The 27,764-nt window shown below is 43.8% G+C and overlaps 2 protein-coding genes across 13 annotated transcripts in view; both read left to right on the forward strand.

The window, feature by feature from the left end:
- The first annotated feature begins 985 nt into the window (after positions 1-985).
- On the forward strand, positions 986-21,638 carry LOC135378014 (transcriptional repressor CTCF-like). Of its 7 annotated transcripts, none has more exons than XM_064610828.1 (12): positions 987-1,046; positions 2,506-2,614; positions 5,534-5,889; positions 7,535-7,816; positions 9,210-9,353; positions 9,989-10,930; positions 11,346-11,501; positions 11,559-11,759; positions 13,007-13,226; positions 13,302-13,376; positions 17,410-17,522; positions 20,621-21,638. In XM_064610828.1, exons 3-12 carry the CDS (start codon positions 5,602-5,604, stop codon positions 20,756-20,758), a joined length of 2,559 nt encoding a protein of 852 aa, XP_064466898.1. In that variant the 5' UTR covers positions 987-1,046; positions 2,506-2,614; positions 5,534-5,601; the 3' UTR covers positions 20,759-21,638. The 7 variants fall into 7 exon arrangements, with proteins under 7 accessions (XP_064466897.1, XP_064466898.1, XP_064466892.1 ...); XM_064610822.1 differs by having other exon boundaries at positions 988-1,046; positions 11,235-11,501; XM_064610827.1 differs by lacking the exon at positions 13,302-13,376 and having other exon boundaries at positions 986-1,046; positions 11,235-11,501.
- A 1,509-nt stretch (positions 21,639-23,147) lies between these two features.
- The window catches only part of LOC135398297 (zinc finger protein SNAI2-like), an 84,890-nt gene continuing 80,273 nt past the window's right edge, over positions 23,148-27,764 (forward strand). For 5 of the 6 annotated variants that reach the window (XR_010424074.1, XR_010424078.1, XR_010424077.1 and 2 more), the window contains exon 1: positions 23,868-23,975. Coding sequence is in view for 2 of the 6 variants with exons in the window: in XM_064629720.1 (XP_064485790.1) it covers positions 23,883-23,975 (93 nt within the window). In the remaining 4 variants the exon portion in view is untranslated. Of the gene's footprint in view, positions 23,240-23,867; positions 23,976-27,764 lie in introns of those variants that run through there. The other variant, XM_064629728.1, reaches the window with a different exon arrangement.

The following is a 27,764-nucleotide window of genomic DNA, read 5'->3' on the forward strand; positions in this document are numbered from 1 at the left end:
ATGGCTGGGACGTATTTCAAGTATTAGTCAGCTGTTCTTCGACGAATTCAAACATCTCATTTTCTCGTGGGTTTCACTATAGACTCTTCGTTTCATAGCAGTTCTAATGTAGCAGTTCCCTTCCCCCAATATCAGGGACATGTTGCCAACGTCAAGTATACACCAGCTCGCTTGCATTTTACTTCTATGTTAAAGCATAGGGTACCCAAGCGCTTTGGGTCCCCAAAGAAACAAGGGCTCGCCTCTGCGCATGCCTAAGCCCATACACTGTTTTGCGCGCAATGCACAGTGGCGACTGCTTAATCCTTTTTGGTACACAAAACTCTTAGGTACCCCTATTCAGAAACTCTAATGCTAGAAGTGACCCGCAGGTACTAACCAGCGAGCGATCAGAGTTAGCAAACCAAGAGGAGGTCACAGAGTTGGAACGCTTCGCGTTTCTATTCATCGGATAGATGATTTTACCATTAGTGTAGGGCATTTTCTTTTTATGGTAGGTGAGTGTGATTCGTATAAATAGCATACTATCAAGGTACCTTGAAGTTGGTAAATATTTACTAGCCATTCATGTTTGTAATATTAATATTCCACCCTAATCAAAGCTTCAGCGTGGGCATACAAAACAATTAATACAGCATTGTCGGTTAAACTTGAATCACCTGTGTTGTCTGTGTTTTTGTGTGTCCATGCATGGGCTCCATTGCTATTGTGCTTCTCCACCCAGCTCACCTACGTTTACACTATAGGTTGCCAAATTCATATGTTCGTAAAACATCGGAATTCCTCACGAAAATTTCCATGTGAGGCATTGACACTACGTTACCCTTTCCGTAGTCGGCGCACTTCACGCCATGAGCTTGTCTTTGCTGTGTCCCTAGTTCCCCATGACGCGAATTTTTGTTCCCCAGGACGCCAGCAGGAAGTTGGAAATGGTTGGAAACTTCCCCAAGTTCAGTTTGCTAGTTGTCGACAGCTGCTGAGGCCACGTAATGAGTCCTGTGTATAATAGATCATGCCCTTACCAAGTTGGATTACCCCTTAACAAGGTGTATTTTCGTTCCTTTTATCTTCTAGTGATAGGCATCCCATTTGTGTGCTCGGAATCACCTTTAATGATCTTGTTTGAAAGTAGTAGACGAATGCATGTCGTCCCATTTAGCTGCTGCGTTGCTGGTGTCGTTGTTTCGCGAGACGTATTTTTCTATATGTATTCAGCATGTATCTACAGGTTTTCCCGGTCATTTTAATCCAAGTACCATCGAAATTAATCCACGTGCCATGCAAACTTTATGGGGCATGGATTAATTTAGCTGGCACTTGGATTAAAATCGCCGGGAAAACCTGTAGTTTATGTATAGACAATTATGTGTAACTTTTACGTAGTCATGACTTGGCTGCTTGACTTCTATACATGATGACACTGCCAAGCGTCATCATGCATCATCTTCACCAGCTCGCTTGCTTCCTAGCCATTTTTTCACTGCCAAGAGTCCTGTTGTGTTAACGCTATATACTTATAACGCGACATAAACGTCCCTTCCTCTCTGTTTTGATTTTGTCTAGATTGGGCTAGATTTAGTCATACTAAACCGTACTAAAACTACACTATAGACAAGATCTAGCTGGGGCTGCTGGGCTACTGTAATCCACGTGGTTTATGATAGTTTGTTTTCCGGCACAGCGCAGCGCTGACAGTCGTAGCGATGTGCGTTGCAAGTACGGGGCACCACCGTGAAAAACTGAAAAATATCAGTAACAGAGGGAATCACCGCGCCAGGCCTCCATCGATAATTTAGCCAAGACAACTGGAATGTTTCCGATAACTAAAGTTCCGATTATCCACGGAGAAGTACCCTTCTGCACAGCCTTTTGTGTTTAAATGTTATGCTGGAGAGCACATATGCGTCCTAGTATCTGCCCCCCCATGCACCCTCAAAGCACGGAATCGCTGGCGTTTTTGCACCTTGGCAGAGGTATAGCTGGGCTGAGAAAAATGACCCTTGTCAATTGATGATCAGCATTACTCGCAACTGCGTTAAAACGCATAAAAAAAAAAGACACAGAAAAGATCGAAAAGCTCATACACATGATCTCAGCCGCCAATGAATTGGTTCGTTGCAACGACACTTCCAGCTGATAATAATAATAATACAATAACCTTCGTTAAAGAGTTCTTATTCTTGTCTAGCCTTGGAGTGGTACGTTCTAATATGCAACGACAAAAGTAATGTTTGTTTCACGAGGATCAGTGACCCGGTATGACCAACATGACAACCAGCCACTGCATGCATTTTTTCAGTTTTGGAAATGCACACTTCTCTCTGTGCATTTACACATCGTTTTTGTTTTATGACACTGTTTAGGCATCATAGTAATATAAATACGCAAGTTTCAGATGCTCGTTCGGCATTTTTGTGCTTCGTGTGCTTTCATGTAACGCCTATGTGATACAAAGCACGCTGCCATTTTCAAATTCGCGCATTCCCTCCCTCTTCCGTTCCCTAGTGCCCGGATGTCAACGTCACAGAGCATGCGCAGATAATCTGTCTGAGCACTCTGCCGTTATGGAGAACCTGTAACAACGCCCTCCAGTGTTGGACTTTGATATTTCCCAGTAAGTTTTCATGTTTTATTTACAAGCAATCCCGTTATTACAGTTACGTTTTCACGATGTTTCTGGCGTCACAATAAGGAGGACAAATTGCGTGTTAAGTGTGAGCAATCTCGTATATCTGGGGATCGTAATAGCAGCAATATGCTAGAGGAAGGTCGACGCGATATCCTAAGCCTAACGTCCCCAGCCAATAAAACGCTTTGTACAGATCTGGTCTGCAGGATACTTTCATGGCTGCTCGGCTGGTGTGAGCGTCCTGAAGGATCGTGGTAAAGGTAGGGTATTCCTGCATCACGACGTTGCACTAGGTGTATCGGGACGAATGATAACACGGGCTGACCGCCAACCAAACTCATGGCCGAGAAACCTCTGTTCTTTCTCCCGCTGGTGGCGCTCATCGGGCATGCAGATGGCGCTTAGGACATCTTGGTTCCCTGGTCTATCACTAGGGTCTTCATGTCGCGACTTTCCTCCATCGCCGGCCAGCGTTTCATACCAGCCTGCTTATGTGTTTTGTGTCCTTACTAATGACGGGATGTGGCAGACTCGTGTAGTATGTATCGGGGAGGGAGACTCGAAGAAGCCATATTTGCTGCCGCGCAAATATGGCTTCCGCACACGTATTCCAACCATCAAGGTCGGTGCCGATCCCGACAACGTTTCTATGTATTAAGCGTTCATAGCCATGCCCCCAGACACATGTTGCAAAAATCCTATGGCGCCAGCAAGTTTTGTCTATCTTGTGACAATATTACTCATACGACGGCGCAACGCACATTTTGCTTTTTTTTTTTTTTTCATCCCTCCCCTCCTTCCCTTCCTCCCCCTCTTGGAGTCTGCGATGGAAAATTTTCACTTTACTTCCGGGAGCTTCAGGCAGTCGTTGGCGAAAACGTATTCTGTTGCATGGCGATAGCAGTCAAACTGATATGGAAAAGTCAAGTGCAATTCAATGTATACGTTATCGGCAGCCAGCGATGCGTAACCCAATGCACATGGCTTGGCGCAGCAAACCGAATGGGCCAATGCGAAACGTTTTCTTTTTACTCAAGTTTTTAATCAGCTCATCTCGTACCAAATGATTATCATCGTACCATTCTAACTTCATTCTTTTTATTTGTACCTTTGTGCAACAGTGAAGCAAGATGAACACAAGGCAGTTTCTTCATTTACAGCTACACAGTAAATGCAAGACACTAACAAATGACTAAGAAAAAAAAATTGTCCATGAAAGTAGGGCTTTAAGCTATGCTCCTTGTATTCTTCATTGTCATTTTTGCTGACCAACTGGAATGAAAGAGTCGAGAACCACACAAGTTAAAATCCAAAACTTGCTTCTGCAGTCACTATTGGACAGGGTAAAGAAAGAATTCATGGGTGTCTTTGAGCATAAATTTTTTATTAATAATAAGTGGGGGTCGTCGTTGAGGAAGTATAAAACGGGCTATGTCTCAAGCTGATAATTGTGGAGGGGTTGTTTCTCTGAAAACCATTCCATGCTTGATTTATAATTTGTATCAGCTTGTAGACTATAAATAGCAGTAATCGACTTTGAGGCATAAAAAGGCATACGAGCACATACACAAACCGGAGTTAGTGTAGAACATGTACCACTCAGAAACGTAAGTTTTGAGCTCATGCCTTGTTTCTTTTGAATTGTGCATAATTTTTTTAGATACGCAATCACCTGCATTTGAAGCATTCTCGTGCCCCCATCCTGGGTTCTTGTGCACCGTTGTGATTGAGAGAATGTCTTCAACATAGCAGCTTCCATTTGCAACACACAATAACATTGGTGCTCCATTTGCTAGGCTTGGCTAAAGTGCAGTGGTATCATGCATATAGGCCATGAGGTGATTACTCATGTTCTTTTTGCACACTTCCATTGGGTAATGTGGAAATTCATTTTGACATCTGTGTGAGTTGGCAGCCACACAAGTTGGGAGAGATTCATAACCGTCAAATGGCTGGTTGGGGTGACATTTGTGAAAGACTAACAGATCGACGATTGCTCCTAATATCCATATGCTCAACAGATTTTCATCTTTGGAGAAGGCGGGTTTTATTCATACAATTTGGTCAGGGTGCAAGTACCAGGGTACATAGCGTTTTACCCAGAAATGCAGAATGGTAATGATAGGTTGCATAAGATATTACTAGTAGGGCTTTGCAACGGTTGCCTTTATTTTTCGCCAGTCAAACAATGTGAATTTTGTTGTAATTGTTTGTAATCACTTCGTGTTGTTTGTGATGTGTGAAACAGTTTTGCTAGTCGATAGAACCCAGGCTTGTACATAAAAAGCTGCGAAATCTGTTTGAAGTTATGAAGAGTACATAACTGCAAACAGATTTTGCAGTTTTTGGTGCATTTAGTGGCATAATGTGTGTGTACCATTGTAGTATCTAATGTACCAAGAACTAACAATGCTTTGATAATGCAAGTATATACACTTTCTGTTATGTGATGCAGCAACCACGATCATTCCCATTGAGGGGTCTCTGTGCTCATTCGTCCTCTCTTGACACCTTGGATAGTGCATGGTGCTCTGTGGGACTGCTGCTTTTCTCTGGGTGCCCGTTTTACCCAAGCAAAGTGTTCCCAGCTATGCCCCAGATACACACCACCACAGTGTTCTTTTTTGTCTCTCTCCTATAAATGTAATTGGCATGCTTTGATTGAAGAAACACCTTTCCCAATCAGGTTGCCATCAGCAAGCTGGTGCAGCAAATGCAGTTTATCAAAGCATTAACAACAACATTAATCTTTATGAACAGAGACACACAGAACGAGATATGTTGAATGGTGCACTTCCCTTAGTCACATAGTTTGTGTGACTGTGGTTCACTATTTTATGCTACAGGATTTAATGCAGATCTGCTTGAATATGCAATTAGGTGACATCTTATTGTAACATGCAGCATAGAAGCAGCCAGAGACCACTTGCACATCACACACTTGAAGGCACCAAACGGGTGATACGGGTGCAATGGAAGAACAGCAGACAGATGTACGGGCTGATGCAGCTTCCACGGAGAGTGAACCTGGTGGTGGTGACTCTGAGGCCATCTCTGACATCCAAAACTATCTGGCTTCTTTCAACAAAGAGATTCAGGGAGATGGAGGAGCAGCAGCAGCCGTTGCAGCCGGCGAAACTGCGCTGGGCTCTTCGGAAGCCGATGGCTCTGAAGGTGACTGCGCAGCTTCAGCGGATGGTACCACGACGTATTATGTGACACAGACACCCGATGGCTTCCAGTATGCCACAGCAAGCCAGGTAAGGTCTTGGGAAAACTGGGTTCCCAGAAATGTAATTGTGTGTCACCTGGTGCCTCTGAAATTGAGCTTTTGCTAGGGTTAGTCCAGCAATATTATATTATGTAAATCTATCGGCACAGGCAGTAGCAACAAAGGGTACTTGTCATACCCTAAGTGGTCATACCCCACACCAAAACGCTGCCAACTGATTATTTTAAAGGAATGGTCAGCAGCTGTCCGCTGATTTTGGGATTGGCATTGGCATTACATTCGACTGCTAGTTGCCATTGTGCCATAAAAGACCAATACAAACAAACATTCAACTGCAAGTTACGTGTAGATGCCAAATGTAAACTTTTACCCAGCAGAGCATCTTAATTTTTGAGATACAAGATGAATGTCATGTTCGCGTCCAGTTTCTGTTGCACAGTGGCGTAAGCATGAGCTACCATACGTTGACAGGCCTCGCAAGGGTGTGTGACCGAGAAGAAGACTGAAAAGAGATTGAGGACCGTTTTGAGATATGCTAAAACGTAATCAGTGAGTCCTGTCACGAATGGATGGCTTGATTTTTCTGAAGAACAAACTGGCTATAAAATTCTGTTATAAATAATTGATTGCAAATTTAATTGGTATATTTCACACATTGTCGTCTGCTGCACCTTCGCTACGAATAAGCCATCATTCTCATTCCGTCTTTCTGTGTGGCTGGTCACTCGTGTAGCTGCCCCACGTAGGCATCGTCAGAGTGCCGCGGGACGTTTGTTTAACTTTGGTTTGTGTCTGGAATGTCGCTTTAACCAAAGAGGTGACCAGACTCTTTTCTTCTTTACCTGGTAAACGATATTCTGTGTACAATACTAAGCATGAGATATATGTCTACAAAACATGATGAAATACACAAGCATGGATGGGATGCGCAACTCAGGACAAGAGTTCAACCTCGTACAAGCGTACATGTGTCTTTATTTCAAAAGCATATACGTACATTTCACATTGCGCATGTAATAAAATGGGACTGCGAGGGAAAGCCATGTTTTACGGTGCTCATAATATGAGCTGAAAATACGCTTGAGTTATGCATTTTACACGGATGCAAAGACTCTGAAGCAAAGAATTGCCTTGGGTGTCAATGGTTGTATTCTAGTGTTTACATTTACATAATATTCCATTCCATTTTTATTTGAATGCGCAGTTATTTTGTACACGATGGGGCAGTGGTCTGCTTCACCAAATGAGTGCGTTGTTTTGCCATCTGCGTGACTCTTGGCAAACCCTTGGGAAAGTCACGCCAGCGTGGTGTAATCAGTAATGCCCTCCACTCCTCCTCTAATGCCCTTGTCTCACAATCATGAAGTGTGGGCTCAAATCCCACTGCTGTCTGTCCTTTTCGATGACTGCTGTATTTTCAGTCATTCATTGTTCTTAGGTGCTTTGAGGCTTCTGCTGTGTTTGTCTTTGTCGATGCCACCATGACTAGATAGCACATGTTCTGCTTTGTGCATACACTGTGCTTGTGTTCGTGTAAATTTTAATGTGGGATGAATTTATATTTGATGACTTCATAAAAACAGAATGTGCATTATATTGAAATAAACATTAGTGTATTCCGAAATTCACAAAGAACACCTGATGCAAATGCGCTCCTATATGTACTGTTGCAGGGCCAATTTGAAGGCGCTACGACGTATTACACCCCTGCGCAAGCCACTTTCTATGCTGCTGGAGGGGATGACACGGGCGAAGCTACTGCTAGGGTGACAGCTTCGGGGCAGCTTGAAGCTATCCGTGGGTATGCCACGACAGCTGACGGGAAGACTTTTCAAGCAACTGCCACGACTGAAGATGGACTTCAGCAGATTGTCTTGGCTGTCGGAGATTCTCAGGGTCAAGGATCTGAGCCCAGGGAGATAGCGGTCACCATTCCAGCTTCCATAGCTGGCCAGGTAGGGCTCTTCAGCTTCATTTCAGGGTGTACTGTTCATGGGTTTTTGTGTAGTTTCCTTAAAGGAGCATGGAAGGGGTCCAAAAAATATACAGGGTGTCCGGTGAGAAAGCGTCACTTTTGCCACAGATTCAGGCCATTTGCATTCATGTCACACATTAATTAAGCTAATTTTGCTCATTGAACTCGAAAATTAGCCAAGCAAAGGTAACGTTTTTCTTGATGAATTCAGAAGCCAATGGCCATAGCACACTATTCCAACCGAAATCACAGGTTTTTTCAGAAGATTTGTACAAAAATTTGACAGCCGCAAAACAGTCCCCGTGCGAGGTGCGCTTGCTGATATTTACGTTTGCGGAACTTTTCGTTCCATCCAAATACCCTCCCTCCTATGCGAACAAGGAGATAATCATGCCTTGCACCCTTATCAACGTGCATACCGTCAGTCCCCAGCCACTGATAACATCGGCTAGCGCTGTAATGCCCTTGTTCGGGTGTGGCTGTGTCCACTTTCTCTCGATAAAGGCACAGCCAGCATTTACATTTTTTACATTTACACCGCAAATTTCATGGAGCATGCCTTGCCAAGTGACGGTTTTGCGGCTGTCAAATTTTTGTACAAATCTTCTAAAAAAACCTGTGATTTCGGTTGGAATAGTGTGCTATGGCCATTGGCTTCCGAATTCATCAAGAAAAACGTTACCTTTGCTTGGCTAATTTTCGAGTTCAATTAGCAAAATTAGCTTAATTAATGTGTGACGCGAATGCAAACGGCGTGAATCTGTGGCAAAAGTCTGTGTGCGTGTATTCCAAGTCGTTTCATAATTTTCTGAAGTTAAACCTATTTTTAGAAATTTAATGGCACTTTCTCACTGGACACCCTGTATGTCAGATGGAGTGGAACTGGGATTGCAGGCCCTGCGACACACATTCTCCCAAAAAGTATGAGCGCAAGAGAGTTTTCAGTCTCGCTGGTCAGAAGAGCTGCTTCCCTCAGCTGCCAGTCTGCGATGTCACGTCAGTTGCCCAACAGTGAAGCGGCGCCTTCTTTTTTGTGTGTTTGTATTTGGTGCCGCCTGTCCCACGTCTGAAGCAGAGCAGTCGACCCTTCGCCTTGCTCCTTTCCGCACCAACAAAAGTGATCTGCTGGTATGACACCACAACATGCTAGAAGGAGCTGGGAGAGATCACTGTCGCTGTGTGCCCTCTTGTAAACTGATTTTCTCGGGCAGTGCGCGCTTCCCCAAAGAAATATTTTGCGTGACAATTCCTGAAGGTAGTATGTTCCTGTCACGCAGTAAGGAGGTACATGTTCGAGGTGCCGTCCATGCTTCTTTAAGTATGACGCTCTTATCCTGTATTGTGTTATGACTGCATCATTGTGTTTCTTTTAGGTTGGACACGAAAGCACAGAGGAACTGCTGCAGGCTGTTGAGCAGCAAGGTGGGTCGACTGGAGAAGGCTCCGAAGCACCAGACCAGCCCACGTTTGTGGCCATGCAGCCTGGAGCATCACACGATGGAAGCGAAGAGCAACAGGTATGTGTTGCGCTTGCACACACATGTCTAACAGTGCATTGCAATGAGTGCTTTCAGTCCCCTTAAGCAAGTGCTCCTGCTCTTGACTATCCGACATATTCCAAACCAGCTTTGCAAATATTCGAAAGCTACACTGGTCCTCGTAGGTTGCTCTTTTTTTCTTGTAGAGCAACATTTGCGCTCAGGGACACAGAGTGAGGGAGCCGCTTCTTTCACAGTGCTTTGGAATTGTTGCAACATGAAAGTTTAGAGCTAATACAGAAACGGGACACTTGCTACCACACATGTGTTTCACTTATGAAGCTGGAAATCTATTACAGTCGAGCCGAACTGTTGGAGGCTGACAACAATTACAAATCCTTCAACCTATAAAAGTTTCCATTGCCTTGGAGGTTCCTACTGCAATGTCCTTGACGGAAGGCAGCACTGTTTTGGAAACGATATGTCTCTTGAAAGACACTTGGAAATTATGGGAATCTAATGGTTACATTGTTTCTTTTCTGCACTATGCTTTATTAATGCCAGAACAACAAAGTTTTATGTGCTTTTGTGAGATGTCCTTCCTCGTTCTTTGTGTTATCATTCTTGAGTTATGTGAAACCGGATACATTATTTCTTTTTGAATCTTGTTTTAGGTGATCCTAAACACGGGCAACTCATACCAGACAGTGACAATCGTGCCATCGGACACAAATCCAGGGGAAGTGAGTTATGTTCTAATTGTTTCGCAACCTGAAGATGGAAAAGAAGGACCAAAAGGTGGTGATGTTGATATGTCGGTCTACGACTTCAACGAGGGTGGTGAAAAACACACAGGCGAACTTGCAGCGGAGGAAGCTGCTGCAGCAGCAGAAGCTGGGGGACAAGTTGTGGCAAAGATGCGCACAATAAAGATCACACCCAAGAAAAGCCAGACAGTGACGCAAGCCCACATGTGCAACTACTGTAATTATACGAGTCCAAAACGATACCTGCTCTCTCGACACATGAAGAGCCACTCGGAGGAGCGACCGCACAAGTGTTCTGTCTGTGAGCGAGGCTTCAAGACACTAGCATCTTTGCAGAACCACGTGAATACTCATACTGGTACACGACCGCATCAGTGTAAGGAGTGCGAAGCTGCCTTCACAACATCCGGGGAGTTAGTGCGGCATGTGCGGTATCGCCACACACATGAAAAACCCCATCGTTGTACAGAATGTGATTATGCTTCTGTGGAACTGAGTAAATTGAAGAGGCACATGAGGTGCCACACGGGTGAACGGCCCTACCAGTGCCCTCACTGCACATACGCTTCTCCTGACACATACAAGCTGAAGAGGCATCTTCGTATTCACACGGGAGAGAAGCCTTACGAGTGTGACGTATGTCACGCCCGGTTCACCCAGTCCAACAGTTTGAAAGCCCACAAATTGATCCACTCTGGGAACAAGCCTGTCTTCCAGTGTGAGCTTTGCCCAACAACGTGTGGCCGCAAGACGGATCTTCGTATCCACGTGCAGAAGCTGCACACTAGTGATAAGCCTCTCAAGTGCAAACGCTGTGGAAAATCGTTTCCAGATCGGTATACATACAAGGTGTGTAATATTAATATTTGTCCCATTCAAAAAAAAAAGAAAAATTGTTGCAGTAGATAAATAATGCACATACACGGTCATATATTTTACTCCTTTTTACCGCTTCCTGCATGAATGCCACAAAAAGTATATCATCTTCTGAATATTGCAGTCCTAATACCGCTCAGTATGTTCAACTGATAGCAGATTAGCTTAGAATGCATCAATTAAATTATTATTTTTTTTACAGAGGGCTTGCACGTGAATCTCACTAGTGTGAGCGATGTTTAACAGCAAGTTCTTTTCGTTTTTTTTTACCGTGTAGGTGCATGTGAAGAGCCACGAGGGCGAGAAGTGTTTCAAGTGTGATCTCTGCCCTTATGCATCAATCTCTCAACGGCATTTGGAATCACACATGCTAATCCACACGGACCAGAAACCATTCCGGTGCGATGAATGTGACCAGGCCTTCAGGCAAAAGCAGCTCCTGAAGAGACACAAAAACCTGTATCACGACCCCAATTATGTGCCACCCATTCCCAAGGAAAAGACTCACGAGTGTCCTGAGTGTTCCAAGGCCTTTCGCCATAAGGTAATGTGGTGAGCCTTAATGAGTCGCAGTGTGCTTGAAGCGTGTAACATGTTATAGGGAAACCTTATCCGTCACTTGGCAATCCACGATCCGGAGGCAACTGCGGCTGAACGAGCGGAAGCGATGCGTATTGGTGAACCCAAAGGCCCAGGTGAAGAACCTGATGGTGAGGAAGATGATTTTATGGTCGAAGAAGAAGAAGATGAGGAGATGGATGACCTTGGCATGGAAGATGGCATGATGGGAGAAGGCCAGCAGGTGGGTGTTCTTGTGGGCTAGGCAATGGGGCATGGCTGTAAACATCCTCAGGAATTTCTAATAATTCATGTTGTGTCTATGCTGTTTGTCAAGTAATAGGTAGTACAAATCCATTGTTGTTGCATGCAAGCTATTTGTGCTGTACACAGTGAGGTCCACCAAAAATAACGTGTGTAAAAGTAACCACCACTGTGTTGGAAATTAGCAAGATAGACAAGAACAGGATATTATCATAGCCCTTAACTTTTAAGGATCTGTGGAGAAATGGGCCGTAAAGGGGTGGGTGTACCACTTCCTCCAACGCCTTTAGGTAATTGTCTGCTAGAACAGTTCTGTGCCGGGGGTGAGCTGGGATATCACTGGCAGGATTATGGCATCTCTTGCCTATTAGCCCCTCTTAACAGTAGCGTCATGTTGGGTTTTGATCTGTCAGAGCTCTATATAATGGTAATGCCAAAATGGACAAAAATATCAAATTTGGAGTTGAGGAAAGTATCAGTGATACTAAGATAAGTGCCATGCTAAGTCCATGAGAATCATCTCCATGACTGAAGCTATAATGCAGATAATCATTTGTATGTTGCATTTGTATGTATATATGCAGAGATTTGAGTGAAAACTGATCCATAGTTGGAGCACAGAAATGTGCAATGGTCATGTGAACTCTGTTAATGACAAAACCAGTGGCACTGCCGACCGGGTAAGGCGTCCTGCTTGTTGGTGGTCGCCAAGGTTGTGCTGATGACTGAGAGGTGGTGGGTTCGAATCCTACCACCGGCTGTACTGTCTGAGGTTTTCCCTTGGGTTTTCCGAAGACTTTCCAGACGAATTTTGGTACAGTTTCCTCGTGAAGTTGGCCTGGGACACATACTAACCCCCCTGTTCCCCACTCGTTCTTGCTGTCCCTCTCCCCATTAGTCCACATCTGTACACTGCTCATCGCCACAGTTGCTTCGCGAAGCTAACACGGAATTTAAAAAAAAATCACTAACAAAGTACTAGTACTTCCAGGACTAGGGGGTGATTGTTTTATCAACAATCACACTTGAGCCCCTATGCAATGAAATCATTACAAAGCAACCATGGTATGAAATAATGTGCAGTGTAGTAATTGGGCAAAACAGAGCCGCAGGCAGTAGTGGCACGATATCTTATGAGAAGCACAATCATTTTGGGAACCACTTACTGTGCTGATGAACACTCCACACAGCAATCAGTTTCTTAATTGATGCCTATGCTTGTTCCAGGTGGTGGTGTTCGAGGTAATCCAAATACCTGCAGCAGATGGTGTGTCTATGGAACAACATGCCATACGAGCAATAACGTCTCAGGAAGCTGTACATGTGGCCAACAACGGGGGCGTACTCACCACAACTGGTGCTGACGGCCAGGAGCTGACTATCATCCAGCAGATGCCCCAAGAGCAGCAGCAGCAGCACACCATAGTCACTGAAGTAGTCAAAGGAGGTGTGTCTTCCTCCTTGTGTGCATTTTTATTTGACAAATGTTATGTTATGATTTTATAATGCATGCGTTTTCTAGGTATGGGCCCAACAATAAAGAGGTCGCGAGGACGGCCACGCAAATATGCGACCATGGAAATGGTTGCCAGCCAAGGTTCGAAACTGATCGTTGAATTCCTACATACTTCTATATTGACACAGTGAAAACTGCTTAAGAACGCTTCTGATGGAAATTGAAGCTTTGATCAGTATTGTATCAATGCAACCAAGAAAAGAATAGTTAAAATCAAGCAAAAATCATACCAGTGCCTGTTCGGCATTCACCTCAAATCACATAGGAATAGGCAATCATCTGTGAATCGCGTGCTACTAATCCTTGGTTGCAGTAATTGAAACTACACTACCACATTGCGTCTACGATGGCCCTCTCCTATCTGTCATGTGGAACTTTCATCTCTGCATTTCGTTCTGTGCACTGTGCTTGAATCTTATCACTGTTAGGTTTGGCAATGACAGTTTTAGTGTAATGTATCGCTGTTAACAGACCACATTTCACATAATGTTGTGAGCAAAGAGGCAGCTCCAGACGGCTATTATATGTACTTGACTCTACAATGCACTCAACTTGTTCCAGAAAGGACAAGCATAAAAGCATATTTGTCTGGCATTATATGGGTTCCATGAAAATGATACTCCTGAAAGATGCATGAATTTATATATAATCTGGGCTTGCTTTGTCTCTATTTTATACATGTGTGCATCTTCAATGTTACGAGATATAGCTTCACTTTGTGAAAAGCCATTGACAATACATTTTGGGCGGCTGTGCCTGAAGCACATTCTGCATAATGTTAATTTTGGTTAAATGGCCTCACAACAAAGTATCAGGTATCTTGTGCAATGAAGCTCTTCCATATAATTCGAGGAACTTTTCTCTTGCTGCTCTTCATGTTGTGTGGTTACTTTCATACTACATACTGGATTTTCTTTCATTTTGTAATCTGACTTGTGGCACACCAGTGCACTCACATGGGAAGCTGTGAGTGATGAGAGATAAGTGGGGCTGCAAAGGTTAGAAACTTTCCAAGCTGATTGATTAATGTACAGTATTCCGTTCAGGGGATGAATTACAGTAGAACCCCATTAAAGCATACCTGGCGGTGACACGCAAGAAGTACATACAAAGTGGTACTACGGCATAACTGAAAACTGCACATACGCACCCATCTACCGGCCAATGGATGAGAAACACTATTTGCGAGGCAATTTACAAGACCTGCACATCCTAACCCTTTATTTCATGCTGATTGGCAGAAATCTGTTATTGTCGCTTGCCGACAAACCAGCACCTAACGCTTTCGCCCCATGCTTTCCTGTGGCTTCCCCCTTTTCGAATATTATGAAGGCCGCACCTTCGTTGGCTATTCTTTAGGGGGGAGGAAGGAGTTCAAGGAGGACCTTGCGTTCTTGCGGTTCTCTCATGACCTCGCCCTTCTCCTGTGACCTCGCACTTTGAAAGGAGGAATACTCGACTATACCTAGGGTTCCAGGTTTTTGGAGTTTATTTCTGGACGTTACCGGAGGATGTTTTTCGGAGTTTATTGTTTTTTCAAAAAACTGACTTCTTCGGAGTGTATGATTTACAGCTCAGTTAATATCCGAAATTCGGAGAGAACTTGACGACTCACGCATGGTTGTGCAGCGAAAACGCAGTCACATTTATTGCTTCAACACTAAAAAAAAGACACGAGCTTAACAATACATTTTGTACGACACACTCTGAGGTGTTCTGCAATTCCAAATGCACCCTTTCGGTGTGTAGTGCTCACTGTTGTGCGGCAGTACTTACATACAACAACCTCTGCATCGCGATCGCGGGACGATGTGAACTCCTCGAAATCGGGGTACTCCTTGACGTAGTCGCAGGGCAGCTTTCGCTCGCGTCCATCTTGTCGTCAACACTGCAACTAGTTGCCCTTTCAAAAAGAGCACTCCGTATGACCTCGGTTCGATGCTTATTTTAGTGCTTAGGTCTCGTGTAGGACAAGGAGATCAGGAAACAGACTGGGAGAAAAGCCCGGGCGGTGAATCCTCTAGTGGTCGAGACGACCACCGTAGAAAACGCTAGGTCACGGATACCATTATTATGTTGCGGTAGGGTCGATATCCAAGGTCAGAAGAAACCCAGGACACAAAAGGAGGCCAAGAACAATAACCCGGTTATCGGGAGATTTTCGGATTAATCCGAATTGCTTAAAATTTTACTGGGGTACGTTTTTAGGATTTTTTCGGATAAATCCTAAAACCCGGAACCCTAGCTATACCGATGGGATAATGTGATAGCTGGCCACGTGTTTGACACCATATTTCACAGCCTATGTAACATGTTTGCAACTGAAATCGTAGCCAGCACGACAGGACAACGTGAAAACAGTACAGATTAGCCGACAAGTACGCAAAACAACACTACGGCTTAAGCAGTTACCGAATGCATTAGGTTTAATGGCACCCCTGTCGGGGGCTCAGCTTGAGTACTTTTAAAGCGGAACCAGGGCTTACGCAGTTACGTTTTAACAAAGTTTTACTGTATATACTACAGTGGTACTTGAAAATAAACTTCAGCATCTTTACAAATACAGTCAACTCTCAATATATCAATGGCCAAAATTCGTCGTTCACAAATCCAGGAAATCTTAAATAGAGGTTTTGCATGAATGGAAAGGGTGGAAAGTGGTATAACGAAAGGAAACTTGGTAAAAACCACATTTTGTGTCGAAAATAAATTGAGACTCTGCTCAGGATAAACATTACTTTAATGCTAGACTTGCAGATCATTTTCCTACGTCTCCCTCAACAGTCTTCAATGGAATGCATAGTAGCCTGGATATGGTTCTATGTAGATGAGTCAGTGTCATTTTGGAGAAGCATTTACAGCACAATAGCTAATACTGTCATTTTCTTCTCAGCATAAGTTTGACTTTGCAATGGCTAGCCCTGACACAACCAAGACAGTGTAGACTTCATTTATTCCCAATGTGTCTGTTCCAAAGTGCAGAAGGGCCGTTGTTTACTTTGTCTTGTACTGAAACCTGAGTCACCCTTCCTGATACATAGCTGATTTAACCTCAATCCTCACAAACAAGTGCTGCTTTATTGCCCTCTGGCTGATGTAGCTGAAGCTGTTAATGATTCGGGGTAAAAACGCTTCCTTATTCCTGGTGCATTTCTGCTTTATGCATGCACTGTTTGGAAATTGAGGGTTCATGAAAGCAAAGGAGGAATATGATTTCTTATTCTTAGTCGATGTTTTATTCCGTGGGGCACCTTTTATACAACAAAAGAATTTCTAAATTGAGAGTTCATAAGTTGAAAGTACACTGTAGTTATGATATGCTCCGTATTTTGTGAAAACATTGAATCGTATTGCTGCGATGTCATGCAGTGCACTGCGTGAAGCCACATCATCATGAACAATGATTCATTGCAAAAACAGACGTGCAGCTTGCAGCCTTACCTTGTCTCTTTTGTAACGTAATGCAATGCCTATTTATTTTTGGGTTGGTTGATTGAGGGCTTTTGGTACATGAGCTTAGTATGCCCAAGTTAAGATGCACTTGCTGTGAGTGTAACACCTGAAATCATGTTTCATTGCATGATACCCCTTCCAACATATGTACCGCCTACCCTAAGAATTGCACTGTACTTAGTAGCAAGGATACAAATGATGATAGAAAAACAAATGCCATTTGCAAACTCAATGTATCCTCTCATTTAGGTACAGAAATGTTATAGGTATGCTCAGGACATCAGCTTAACACATGACTCTCACTCTCTTTACCTTGCTCTACTTTCCTTTACCTGCTCTCCACTTAACCTCTTATATGTCATATTATTTGTATTTGGTTCATCAGGTTTCATCATACAGTTCCAATTTGCTAATTATTTCACATTATTTGTTAACCATTTATCAGGTACTGCCCTAAAATTTAGTATTAAAATTTGCTGTTGCCAAAACTTTAGATATAAAAACTATACAAGACATTTTTATGCAGTTGCTTTTCATATTCTTAAGTTTTTGAACTGTTAGTACTGCTGTTCATGTGTAGTCAGATCAGTATTTTTTCACTTTCTGCACAGACCTAGATACTCATTGCCCTATATCTGTTCCCATCTTTTTTTATGTGCAGAGGACTTGGGAATTATGAAGGTTGAACTGGACGGTCCACAGCGGGAAGCAGAGATAGCAAGACGACGTCTTGAACAGAAGCAGAAAGATATGGATGAATGTTTTGGATTTAATGTAAGTACTTGTTACCACTTAAACGATCTTCCACAGGTGGATGTTAATACCTTGACATTTTACTTGCACTCAATTTTCCCGCCTTTGTCTTCCTGTCTCACGTGTCAGTCATATCTTCAAAGCAACATATTTTGGCCTAGATGTGGGTCTATGCAGCTGAACCAGTGACACTTTACAGCTACATATTCAGTATAGTAGCTATCACTGTCATTATTGTCTCTGTACAAGTCGGAGTTTTCAAATGATGCCCCGACGAATCCAAGCTATCGTAGTCATCAAGATTACTGAAAGTTGCTTCCTCCTCACCTCCTTTATTGACCTTTGGATGACACAGCGTAATCTGTTCTCAAATCGAGGTATTTTTTATTTTATTTATTTATCTATAATGCTGGCCGCCCTTTGGCAGCAAAAGCATGAGGGGGTGAAAATATACGAATGGCAGACATGTAAAACAAACTATACAAGCAATATAACAAAACAAAGTGCACAGAGAGAAAACATCATACACAGACAAATACTCCGGTACAATACTCTGAGGTATGCATAATAGTAAAGCAATGTACTCAGCCTGTCGAGAACACTATATCATACACCCGTATCTCTCAATTTCTGATGAAAAATCACTAGAAATAATTAAGGAGTTCGGGAGATTATTCCAGTCAGATGTTGTCCTTAGTATAAATGAATATTTTTGAACATCGACTCGTGAGGTACGCACGTGTAAATGTTGGCAATGGCGCGTTCTTGACTGTGGAAGACCACAGAATGAGGAGAGATCGTCAGCCTGCAGCTTAAAGTGACCCTTGATAAGTCGATCGAGGAATTTCAGACTGTGGAGTTTTCTCCGGACGTGGAGTTACTCAGCATTTGCCAAATCACACAATGGAGTGACTGGGCTCATTTGGCGATAGGACTTAAATATAAACCTATGTGCCATTCTCTGGACACGTTCTATTCTGTCTCAGTTGCTGCATGTGTGCGGGTCCCAGATCATATTACCATAATCTAGAACAGGGCGCATAAGGGTTGTATAGGCAGTGAGCTTAGTAGCACTTGTGCTGTTACACAGTTTTTGTCTCAGGCAGCATAGTCACTTGGAGGCCCTACGAACCGTATATTCTATATGTTTGTTCCAGTTTAGATCAGACGTAAATATTGGAGTATTACCTACCTAGTATTACCCTACCTAAGTATTTAGCTTCAGAAACAGTAGTTAATGAGTACCCGTCTAAAGTATATGCATAGTTTTGCACATTTCTCCTCAGGGTTATAGGTAAGTGTAAGCATTTACTAATGTTTAGTTGCATCTGCCAATCTTTAGCCCAATTACATCAGCAAACAGTTTAACATTTAAAAGTCAGAACTACTTCTAATTTCATGAAATAGCATGCAGTCATTGGCATAAAGACGGCAGGAGACAGATAAAGAAATTGGAAGATCGTTGATGAATATTAAAAATAAAACCGGGCCAAGCACTGAACCTTGTGGAACGCCAGAGGTAACAGGAATTCTGGACTGAAACATATTGTGATCTATCATCAAGGTAGAACTCAGTTCATTTAATTAGGTTGTCAATAGCGAGAATCTCATGAAGTTTCTTTAGTAGCTTCGGATGAGATACGCGGTCAAATGTCTTTGAAAAATCGAGAAACAGTACATCAATGTGACCTCCTACATTTAGTGTATTTGAGATCTCTGAGATCTCAATCAATGCCAGTCTCAATCAGTTGAGTTATGCGACAAGCCACGACTAAAACCGTGCTGCCCTTGACCAAAGAAACCATCTTGCTCAAGAAATTTAGATATGTGATCACAGACGTAGGAAATAGGCCTACAGTTATTGGGCGTCATCATACAGCCTGATTTATGTACAGGGATTACCCGAGCGCATTTCCATGCACTAGGTATACGTAGCTGCTAATTTGAGAGGTGTTTAAATATAACATGAGGTACCAGGAGCACCATTCCGCGTAGCGTTGGAGAAATGGCGAAGGAATGTCGTCTGGGCCGTCACTTTTCTTTGTTTACAAATTCAGTAGTGAAGATAAGTTCAGATACGTGAAGGTCTGGGACGCGTACCGGTGGGTGGTGGCACAAAATGGGTGATTGTTAGTTGTTATCAACGGTGAACAGAGTGCAAAAATAATCGTTGAACACGTCTGCTATCACATTAGGCTGACTGATTTCCTCCTCGTTATGTACGATTTTTGGTACCTGTTTGCGAGGACCAGTGAAGTTACGCCAAAATTTTGAAGGGGTCTGTATGAGAAAATTTGACCAAGTAACGTTATGAAACCGGAACCGTGCTTCACGTATCTCAGATCTCAGCCCCTGCCTTAGCTGCAACAGAACTAGTTAGTCGTGCTGATGTTTTCTTTGATGTGTGGAGAGTCTACGTTTAAGGTGCAAAATGTGCCTGGTGTTCCATGGATTATTGGGACGCACTTTCGTCTCACGTACAGGAGCATGGTGTGTTAGACATGCGTCAGCCACTGATTTAAAAAAAGACCAGAACTCGTCGAGATCGATGTGTGATGATCCGGGCAATTTCGTGAATACCTCGAAATTATACGAGAGTTGGTCAATAATACCTGCGTCATCAGCTCTGGAATAATAGTAAAAACACTGAGCAAAGGAAGATAACTGTTTCAGTTGTGGTAAGTTACTAATGAAGTATTGGGCATTCCATGGGAAAGACCTTAGGTTTCTGTGATGGAAAATTTGTTTTGCCGCGACATAGACTTTACAAATCCGCGAATAAAAAATGTGAAATCAGCGGAATATTTCTGCGACTTTGTGTGGGATGCAAGGGACAAATGATATATGGTTTATTTTTCCTACTTTTTTTTCACAAAGAGGAATAGCAAAGCATTCTACCAAACTAACAAAAGACAAACAATTGATGACATTGGATACAAACAATGGACTAGATAAACAACCTCCAAACCTACAGGTGAAGGTAAATGTGCTTCAGCATCAGGAAATGTTTGGTATGTTCATTGTTTATTGAGTGGCACTTTTTAGACACAATGTTCCTATACTGGCTGAATGACCTCTCAGCATCAGCTGCCATTATAGGATGTCCAATGTCATTATAGGACGAAGAAGACGAAACAATCTTGGCCATGCCAGCTGCCTCAGACGTGAATGGACCTGAAGAAGAGAAAGTGATCCATGAAGAAGATGGCAACACAACCACCTATATCCTGATGCAGGAGAATGGAGAAGCTGTGTAGGATAGGCAGATGGGGAGATCTGTACCAAAATCTTGTAGATAGGACACAATGACACTCGTGCAGGGCGTAAGTGAACATCCATGCCACCATGGGGAGGGCTGCTTTTGTGCAAGTCAGGAGGCAAATGGACATTTTGTTTTCCACCTCTCCCAGAGGCACTCCCAAGGAATGCTTTGTACAGGTTTCCTTTCGTGCTTGTTTATCTGCGTGTCTTGGAGGCCAGTTATGTTTGTTTTATTTTAGAGCATGCAATGTGGCCTTTGCTCTCAGAGAGTAAAATGTATGGCAGTATTCTTGCTGCATCGTGTTTTATGGTATTAAGTGATGTTGCATGCTGGATGATGCAGACTGTTGGAGGTTAAATAAGTGGCACACCTTGAGACAAGGGAAGTGTTTTATGACTATGTTTCTGGCACGTGTTTGCAGGCATTACCACTTATTTTAAGTATGGTCAGTCGGCTAATTTTGAAAATACGGATGTTTTTGTGTGTACATACTTGGATCGATATCAGCACCCACCCTCGCGCTACAGCACCAATTTTGTATGTAACTGACCCCACTGGCCTGCACAAATCACATGTTTGGCGAACATACCTAATGTGTTTCCAGATGTGTCTGCAGTGAGTTTTGTTGGGTCTAGAAAGGTAGTCATCTGTGGCCAATTATGTTGTGTTGGACCGTAGATCTCACATGTACCACGTGGCTTACACATTGAACAGTACGTTCAGCAATGTTGATGTAGTCAGGCAGATTGTGTATCGGGCTTGTTTCAGTCTGTACTAATCTCTAAAACTGGATTTTATAAATACAAGAGAAGAGCTCTGTCCATTGCAAAGCTTCCTTTGCTAGCAGAGGCCTAATAAAGTTTCCTTGAACAATACTAATTTGTTGCTTCACGTTGCAAGGCAACTGTGATCCCGAACATTGAACAATACTGGGGAATTATTATTTAATACCGGGGAATATTCTTTACTTAGTATTTTTGATTGAGATTAAGTTAGCACAAAGACAGATTCATGTCTTGCCGTGTATTCCTACATGCATGCAAGTTCATTCAATTAAATACCTAAAAACAAAAGTGAATGAATGGATCAGTGCCAAATTTACAATCTTCCAATGCATAAAATATAGTATGCAGGTTATTTCAACTAACATGTACCAAGATTGAAACAAAAAAGAGGGAGCGCTCTGTGCGAATGAAGCCAACTGAATGCTATTAAGTCATGTCATAGTTGCCAGTATTTTCGGGCTAGTACCTGATCGATTAATTAGGTATGACTAGCTAGCTCACTTTTAAAATTTTGTTTTAAGTGTCGAGGTGTTACTTGGAAAGTTGTAGAGCTCCTTGAGAAACACCTGACTGAGATGTTTCCAAGCCGAAAAAGTAATTTTTCCCATTGGAAAAGAATTTGGACTGTTTGATACGTAATTAACTGCAGGTTCTATAGTTCCTGATGTCAGAAAGATCAGTCAGTGACTACAACAGTGGTACGAAAAGGGCTAAATAGAGGGCACAAGCTTAATTACAAATTTTGTTGCTGTGCTGAAATGTTTTGATGATTCTATTATTGATATCCATATGATATGTTGTTATAAACATAATTATAGTCCAGTGTGTTCGGGAAGCTCAGAAGACAGTAGCGACAGTAATAGCATTCATCATTGCAAACCATGCATTGTCTAGTGTGGTCTTCCATTCTGATGTGTAGTATTTTAGAAATGACCAGCATTCGGTTGTGCAATATTTGGCACATAAAAGCTGGCTCTCGGTTCCCTATGTGTATACCTTGAAGATGCACAACAAGTATTACCTGAGAAGTAGGCATCCCAGGTGTTCTTCAGCAGTTCTGCACAGGGATGAAACAATAGCTTTCATGTTGATGTTAAGTTTCTTCCAAATGCCCGTTGAAAAGTATCCTAAAAAGTACTTTTGCGGTTAGGAAGAACATGAACATACTCCAACTCTGTGCATCCCACAGTATCTAGAATCCTTGGTGCCATACCGAAGCCTTTACTAGACGGGTCTAGAGTGCTGCCTAACAAGAAATGTCTTAATGTCGCTACTGCCAGTAGTATGTTGGCCCCAGACAGTAGCATAGCTTCAGAAGGACCCACGGGCTGTTCTAGAGCACCATTATTATAGCTAGAAAAATATTTTGGGAGGGGCTCTATTGGAACTTGACATGGGGGAGGAGGATTCCCCCTCCGTTTTCCATTCCCCAAATGCACTACCAAAGGTACGAGTTCAGTGGTGGTTTGAACCCCCGAAACCCTACCCCCGGCTATGTGTAGAACACCTACACAGACAGGTGGGAACAAGAAGCCAACCACAGCCCAGTACAGTGTTTGCGTGAAGTTCTAAAAACTAATCACAGGGGAAAATGCACTAGTGTAAAGCAGAAGCTTTTGCTGCAAGTGTCGTATGCAGGATTGGGCACTGTACAGTCAGGGTTCAGTGTCAACTGAAACATTTGACATATGGTAAGTAACCATTATCAAATCGAAAAATAGCGGTTTTATTTCGGACAACCATGCAGCGATTGCTTTGTTTATTGCAAAAGGGTGAACAACACTTGTAACAACGGAAAGCTGGGCGAGTTGGTGAGGTATAATTCAACATCAAAGGGAGAGCACACGTGTCGAGTGTCGTGTCTATACGTCTTTCATGTGTTCTGTGCGCACTCCCTTTGATGGTGAATTACACTTGTGAGACCAGCACATAATTCGTGACACATCTTTGGCCCCTGTGCTTTGCTTTACAAAGTCTTCGTCAAAACAGGTAACCTGGAACTTGTTCATGTCATAATTGGCAAGTGATTTTTCCACGGCGACGTGTCAAGTAAACCGGCTTCAGTTGGTAGCGTGTACGCCTACTGATCCCAATGTTGCGGGTTCGAACCCGGCTGAGGACGGCAGCAAGGGACGTTAAATACGGTGTGCCGTGTGTTGAGATTTTTACCGCACGTTAAGGAACCCTCAGGTGGGCAAAATTCAGCCACGAATTATTAATGAAACAAGAAAATATGAAAAAAAAAAAAAAAAAAAAACAACGGCGGTCGCCGCCGCGCCATCCCGTGACTGAATATCTGTTCCCGGACCCCCCCGAACGGACTGCCATTGCGCAATGATGTTTACGTCAAGAATAGACGTGTATACTGTCAATAAACCCCACGGTTCTCGTATTGCATGCAATATGACCGGAACACATACGCAGAAGGTAAGAGGTTGTAATGTGTTAAATTGCCGCGCAATACTACCTTGACGTTACTTGAGAACGCGTGTTGGCGCACATCTGCTCTCGTGATACCATGTATTATGCTGTCGGTCTTCCGGCATGTCAAAATGACCCTCTTCACTGCTGTTGAACTGACATATTATTGGGGTCGCTTGGAAATCTATGCACGCTGAAAATATAACGCTCTGGCGCTCAGCACGTGGACGATATGGACATCGCACGTGGACCGAGCGGCCTTTCCACTTGGTTGTTAGAACGGTTAGAACATGGATAGACTGTACAATGTTTCTGCGATGGTGCTTGATACGGAACTAATGTGTTTTCGTTCATATACGTGTTAAAAAGAGCAGATCCCTCGGCAGCGACGTCTACTCCGTTTGTCTCCGAAACTAACAAAACTACATATGCTGGCACAGTTCACCAGAATGCGTTAAAGGGGTTGCGGCACCGAGGTGTGCCGGATAATAGAGTTTGTTATTTGCATCGTTGTAAACCCGCATGAGAACCAGTGTGAATGCCCATAGTTCTCGCTCCATCTGACACGTCAGAGCCTGTTCCCGTGTTCAAGGGCCTGCATCACGCCAACCAACGACATGTAGAAAAATAGTTATTTCTTCCTCAACGCTATGGCGTACAGTACAATGTGTGCATGATGTGCCTTGAACCACACGTATTGCATCCAAGTGTCCATTTAGGTCCCATCGCGTTTAGGTCCAACGAGCGCCCGGAGATTGTTGGTTCGAAAATAACAGCCGACATGCCCATTTTAGGGGAAACCGCGACGTGGGTTAAAGGCAGCTATAGCTGGTTATAGAGTGCAAATGCATTTGAGCCGTTGCACGGCACTGCACCTACTGTGCTCGTCTCCGGCCTGCCTCCGATAAGCGCTCGGCTGGCGGGCAAGGGGGGGGGGGGTGTTTGTCGCATACACGTGTACGAACACATCCACGAAGAAGACGAAAAATGGGGTGACATGGAAGATTAGGCTACTTACCTGTAGCGGTATCCCAAGCAGCACAATGTACTGAAAGTCGAGTGCAATAGGGGTGGACGGTATGAGTCTTATCGATGTTCCTTAGTTTCACGAGTCTGTTCAAGGTCTTCCACTTACCCGTCCACCCCTATTGCACCCGACTTTCAGTACATTTTGCTGCTTGGGTATTGCTTTGCGCCCAGCCTATTCTAGCGCTTATCTTACAGAGGCGGATCCAGGATATTTCTGAGGGGCGGGGGTCCTGCCTTGGAGAGCATGCTACATATTACATTACCAAGGTCAATTGAACCTCTATGTAACGACAGAAATTGGGGGGTGCCCCCCCCCCCCTAAATCCGCCCCTGCTTATTGTTGACTGGAGCTGGAAGGACCATATTATCAGCAAACGTTACACGGCGACACGAAATCGCTTTCCGTCCAGTTTTTCTTGCTGTGTGTTCCTCCTTCCACGTGTTTGCGACAAGCAGTACCGTGCTGGCGCCTACCTAGCCACACCTGGATGAGCCCAATGCTGCTTCCCTCGCTGCCCACCAGTTAACTTGCCACTACACGGTCTAAGAAAATATTTGATTTCGTATAAAAATGGCAACCTCGCTCAAAGACTCGGCACGCAAAATATGAGTGCCGCCAGGGAGCGCTTCCAGGTATTTTCGAAATAACCCGGCAAAACTTCATAGTTTCGCACTCTCCAAGAGTAGGTGACGTCACTAGGAGCTCTGGCGTGCGTTTCCGTTCTCCGTTGGAAGACTGCCAGCAGTTGTAGTGTGGTGAGGAGGATGAGGAGATGGAAAGCGAGCGTTAGTAGATTGGGCATCCAATGATGTCATACTTCTCAAAACTAGAAATTGGTTTCATAACACGTCGGCGTCACATATGGAGAAACGATATTTTGAGAGAATACACGTATAGATAACAATGATACAAATTCGGTAGGATTCTGAAGACACGAGATTTATTCCGGGAGATTGATTGAGAACGGGAGATTGGTTAGAAGTGACGCGAAGGCACTGTGCAACTGCATGGACGTTCATCCTCCGGTGAAATTCCAGTAATTCGTCGAGGACAAAGGAGGAACGAACATGCATCTCGTCGGTTGCTATCTGGTTTCTGGTACGCGGCGAAAAATAGCTTTTTCAATCATTCAGAATCTGCATGTACTTCCTGTTCGTATAACTGTCTTCGACAAATGAAAGAATGCTGAAATAAACACCGACACTCGAGAGATACCGTAATCAGGCACAATTCGAGTACTAGCTAAATTAATCTACGCGTAATTTTAAATATTGCGAGGAAAAACTTTACAACTTTTATTATGACATTAATGCGGGGTGGGAATTAAAGAGTATGTGATATACAGTAGTATACGGAAATAGACAACAATCGAAGGCATGTAATTCGGTGCCATTGGTAACTAAATGGAAAAAAATACAGAATACTGTTGCCGATTCGGTCTCCTTGAACTTACACTGTGATTATTTTGGGTGCATTTGATTGGTTCTTGGCGATTTCTTTCGGATTTTCCTGAATGCTTCTAGGTTTCGCCTATATTAACGTCTTTTTAAAAATTCGCCAGGTCGTACTCGTATTTGATGGTCTCACTGATCTTTAGTTAGATCTGTAATGGATTCTTTTGGATTTTCTTGCACATTGCACATATTCATTTATGTACTATTCCCATGTACTTCGCACGTAATTCGGAACGAGCGGAATGTTTGTGCACTAGTCCGGTTCGTGATCACTTTGTGCTCCACACACTTCACAGAGGTACGTGCTTGAGAAACGGTGATACACCGTAACCTCGAACATGTTCGGTAACCCGGTGTTGCACGACACACCGCGCGCAGCGGATCAACATACAGAGGAAAAGCAGCGCGGGCAACGGGCAGTCCGGCGTACCGAAGATGTAGGACACCAGTGATTTATCCAGACCCCCCTACAACCCCTAAATGTTTGGCGACCCCCTAACTCTTTTACCTGAGCACCCTTGCTATTTCAGCTTTAGACACATGTCAGTAGTGATACGTTAAGCTGTTATGACGTAACTGCAATAATGCCCCCCCCCCCCATTTTTTTGCAACCCCCTCCCATCCGTGCGTGGGATTCCGGGTAAACGACTGTAGGACATGGCCGTATGGAAGAGTGTCGATGCGAGGTTTGCGTAACATATTGGAATGTCTGCATGATCCACTTGCAGTTAGTTTCTGCGTTCGTCGTGCTTGCGGACTGAGGAATACTTATAAGTATTCCTCAGTCCGCAAGCACGACAACATAAATAAATCTAACGAAAATCCTTCTGAGCTAGTGGAATTAATTGGCCCGGACAGGCGCCAATATAGCAGCAGGTCAAACAGACTGTAGTTAGGACAAGTGCGAGAGCAATGGCCATTGGCAAGGTGCAACAATTGGTCACAGTGGCTTGCGCCGTTGGCAGCAGGCGAGCTCGCTTCAAGTGTACCGTTACAACGTTCTACTTGAGAGGGCACGCGTGCGGGCTGGCACGCCAGGTTGGTGACGTCACGCGGCAGTCACGTGTCGGCTGGCCAGCCACACACAACCACCTGCTGGTAGAAGCCAGATGGCTGCTACAAACGACTGCTGCCCTGCTGGTCGAACGGAAACACAGTTGAAGCCCCACCTAATAGCGGATCGCAAACCCCGAGAGCCTCTTTACGCCTTGCTGGCGTACCCATCAACGTCAAAAGGATAGATCGGGGGTCCCTCGATTTTCGTACCACTTCGATTGCACATGTGCACGAGAGAATAGAATGAAAAGAGAG

The sequence above is a fragment of the Ornithodoros turicata genome, chromosome 1 (assembly GCF_037126465.1).
Source record: "Ornithodoros turicata isolate Travis chromosome 1, ASM3712646v1, whole genome shotgun sequence".
Classification (NCBI taxonomy): Eukaryota; Metazoa; Arthropoda; class Arachnida; order Ixodida; family Argasidae; genus Ornithodoros; species Ornithodoros turicata.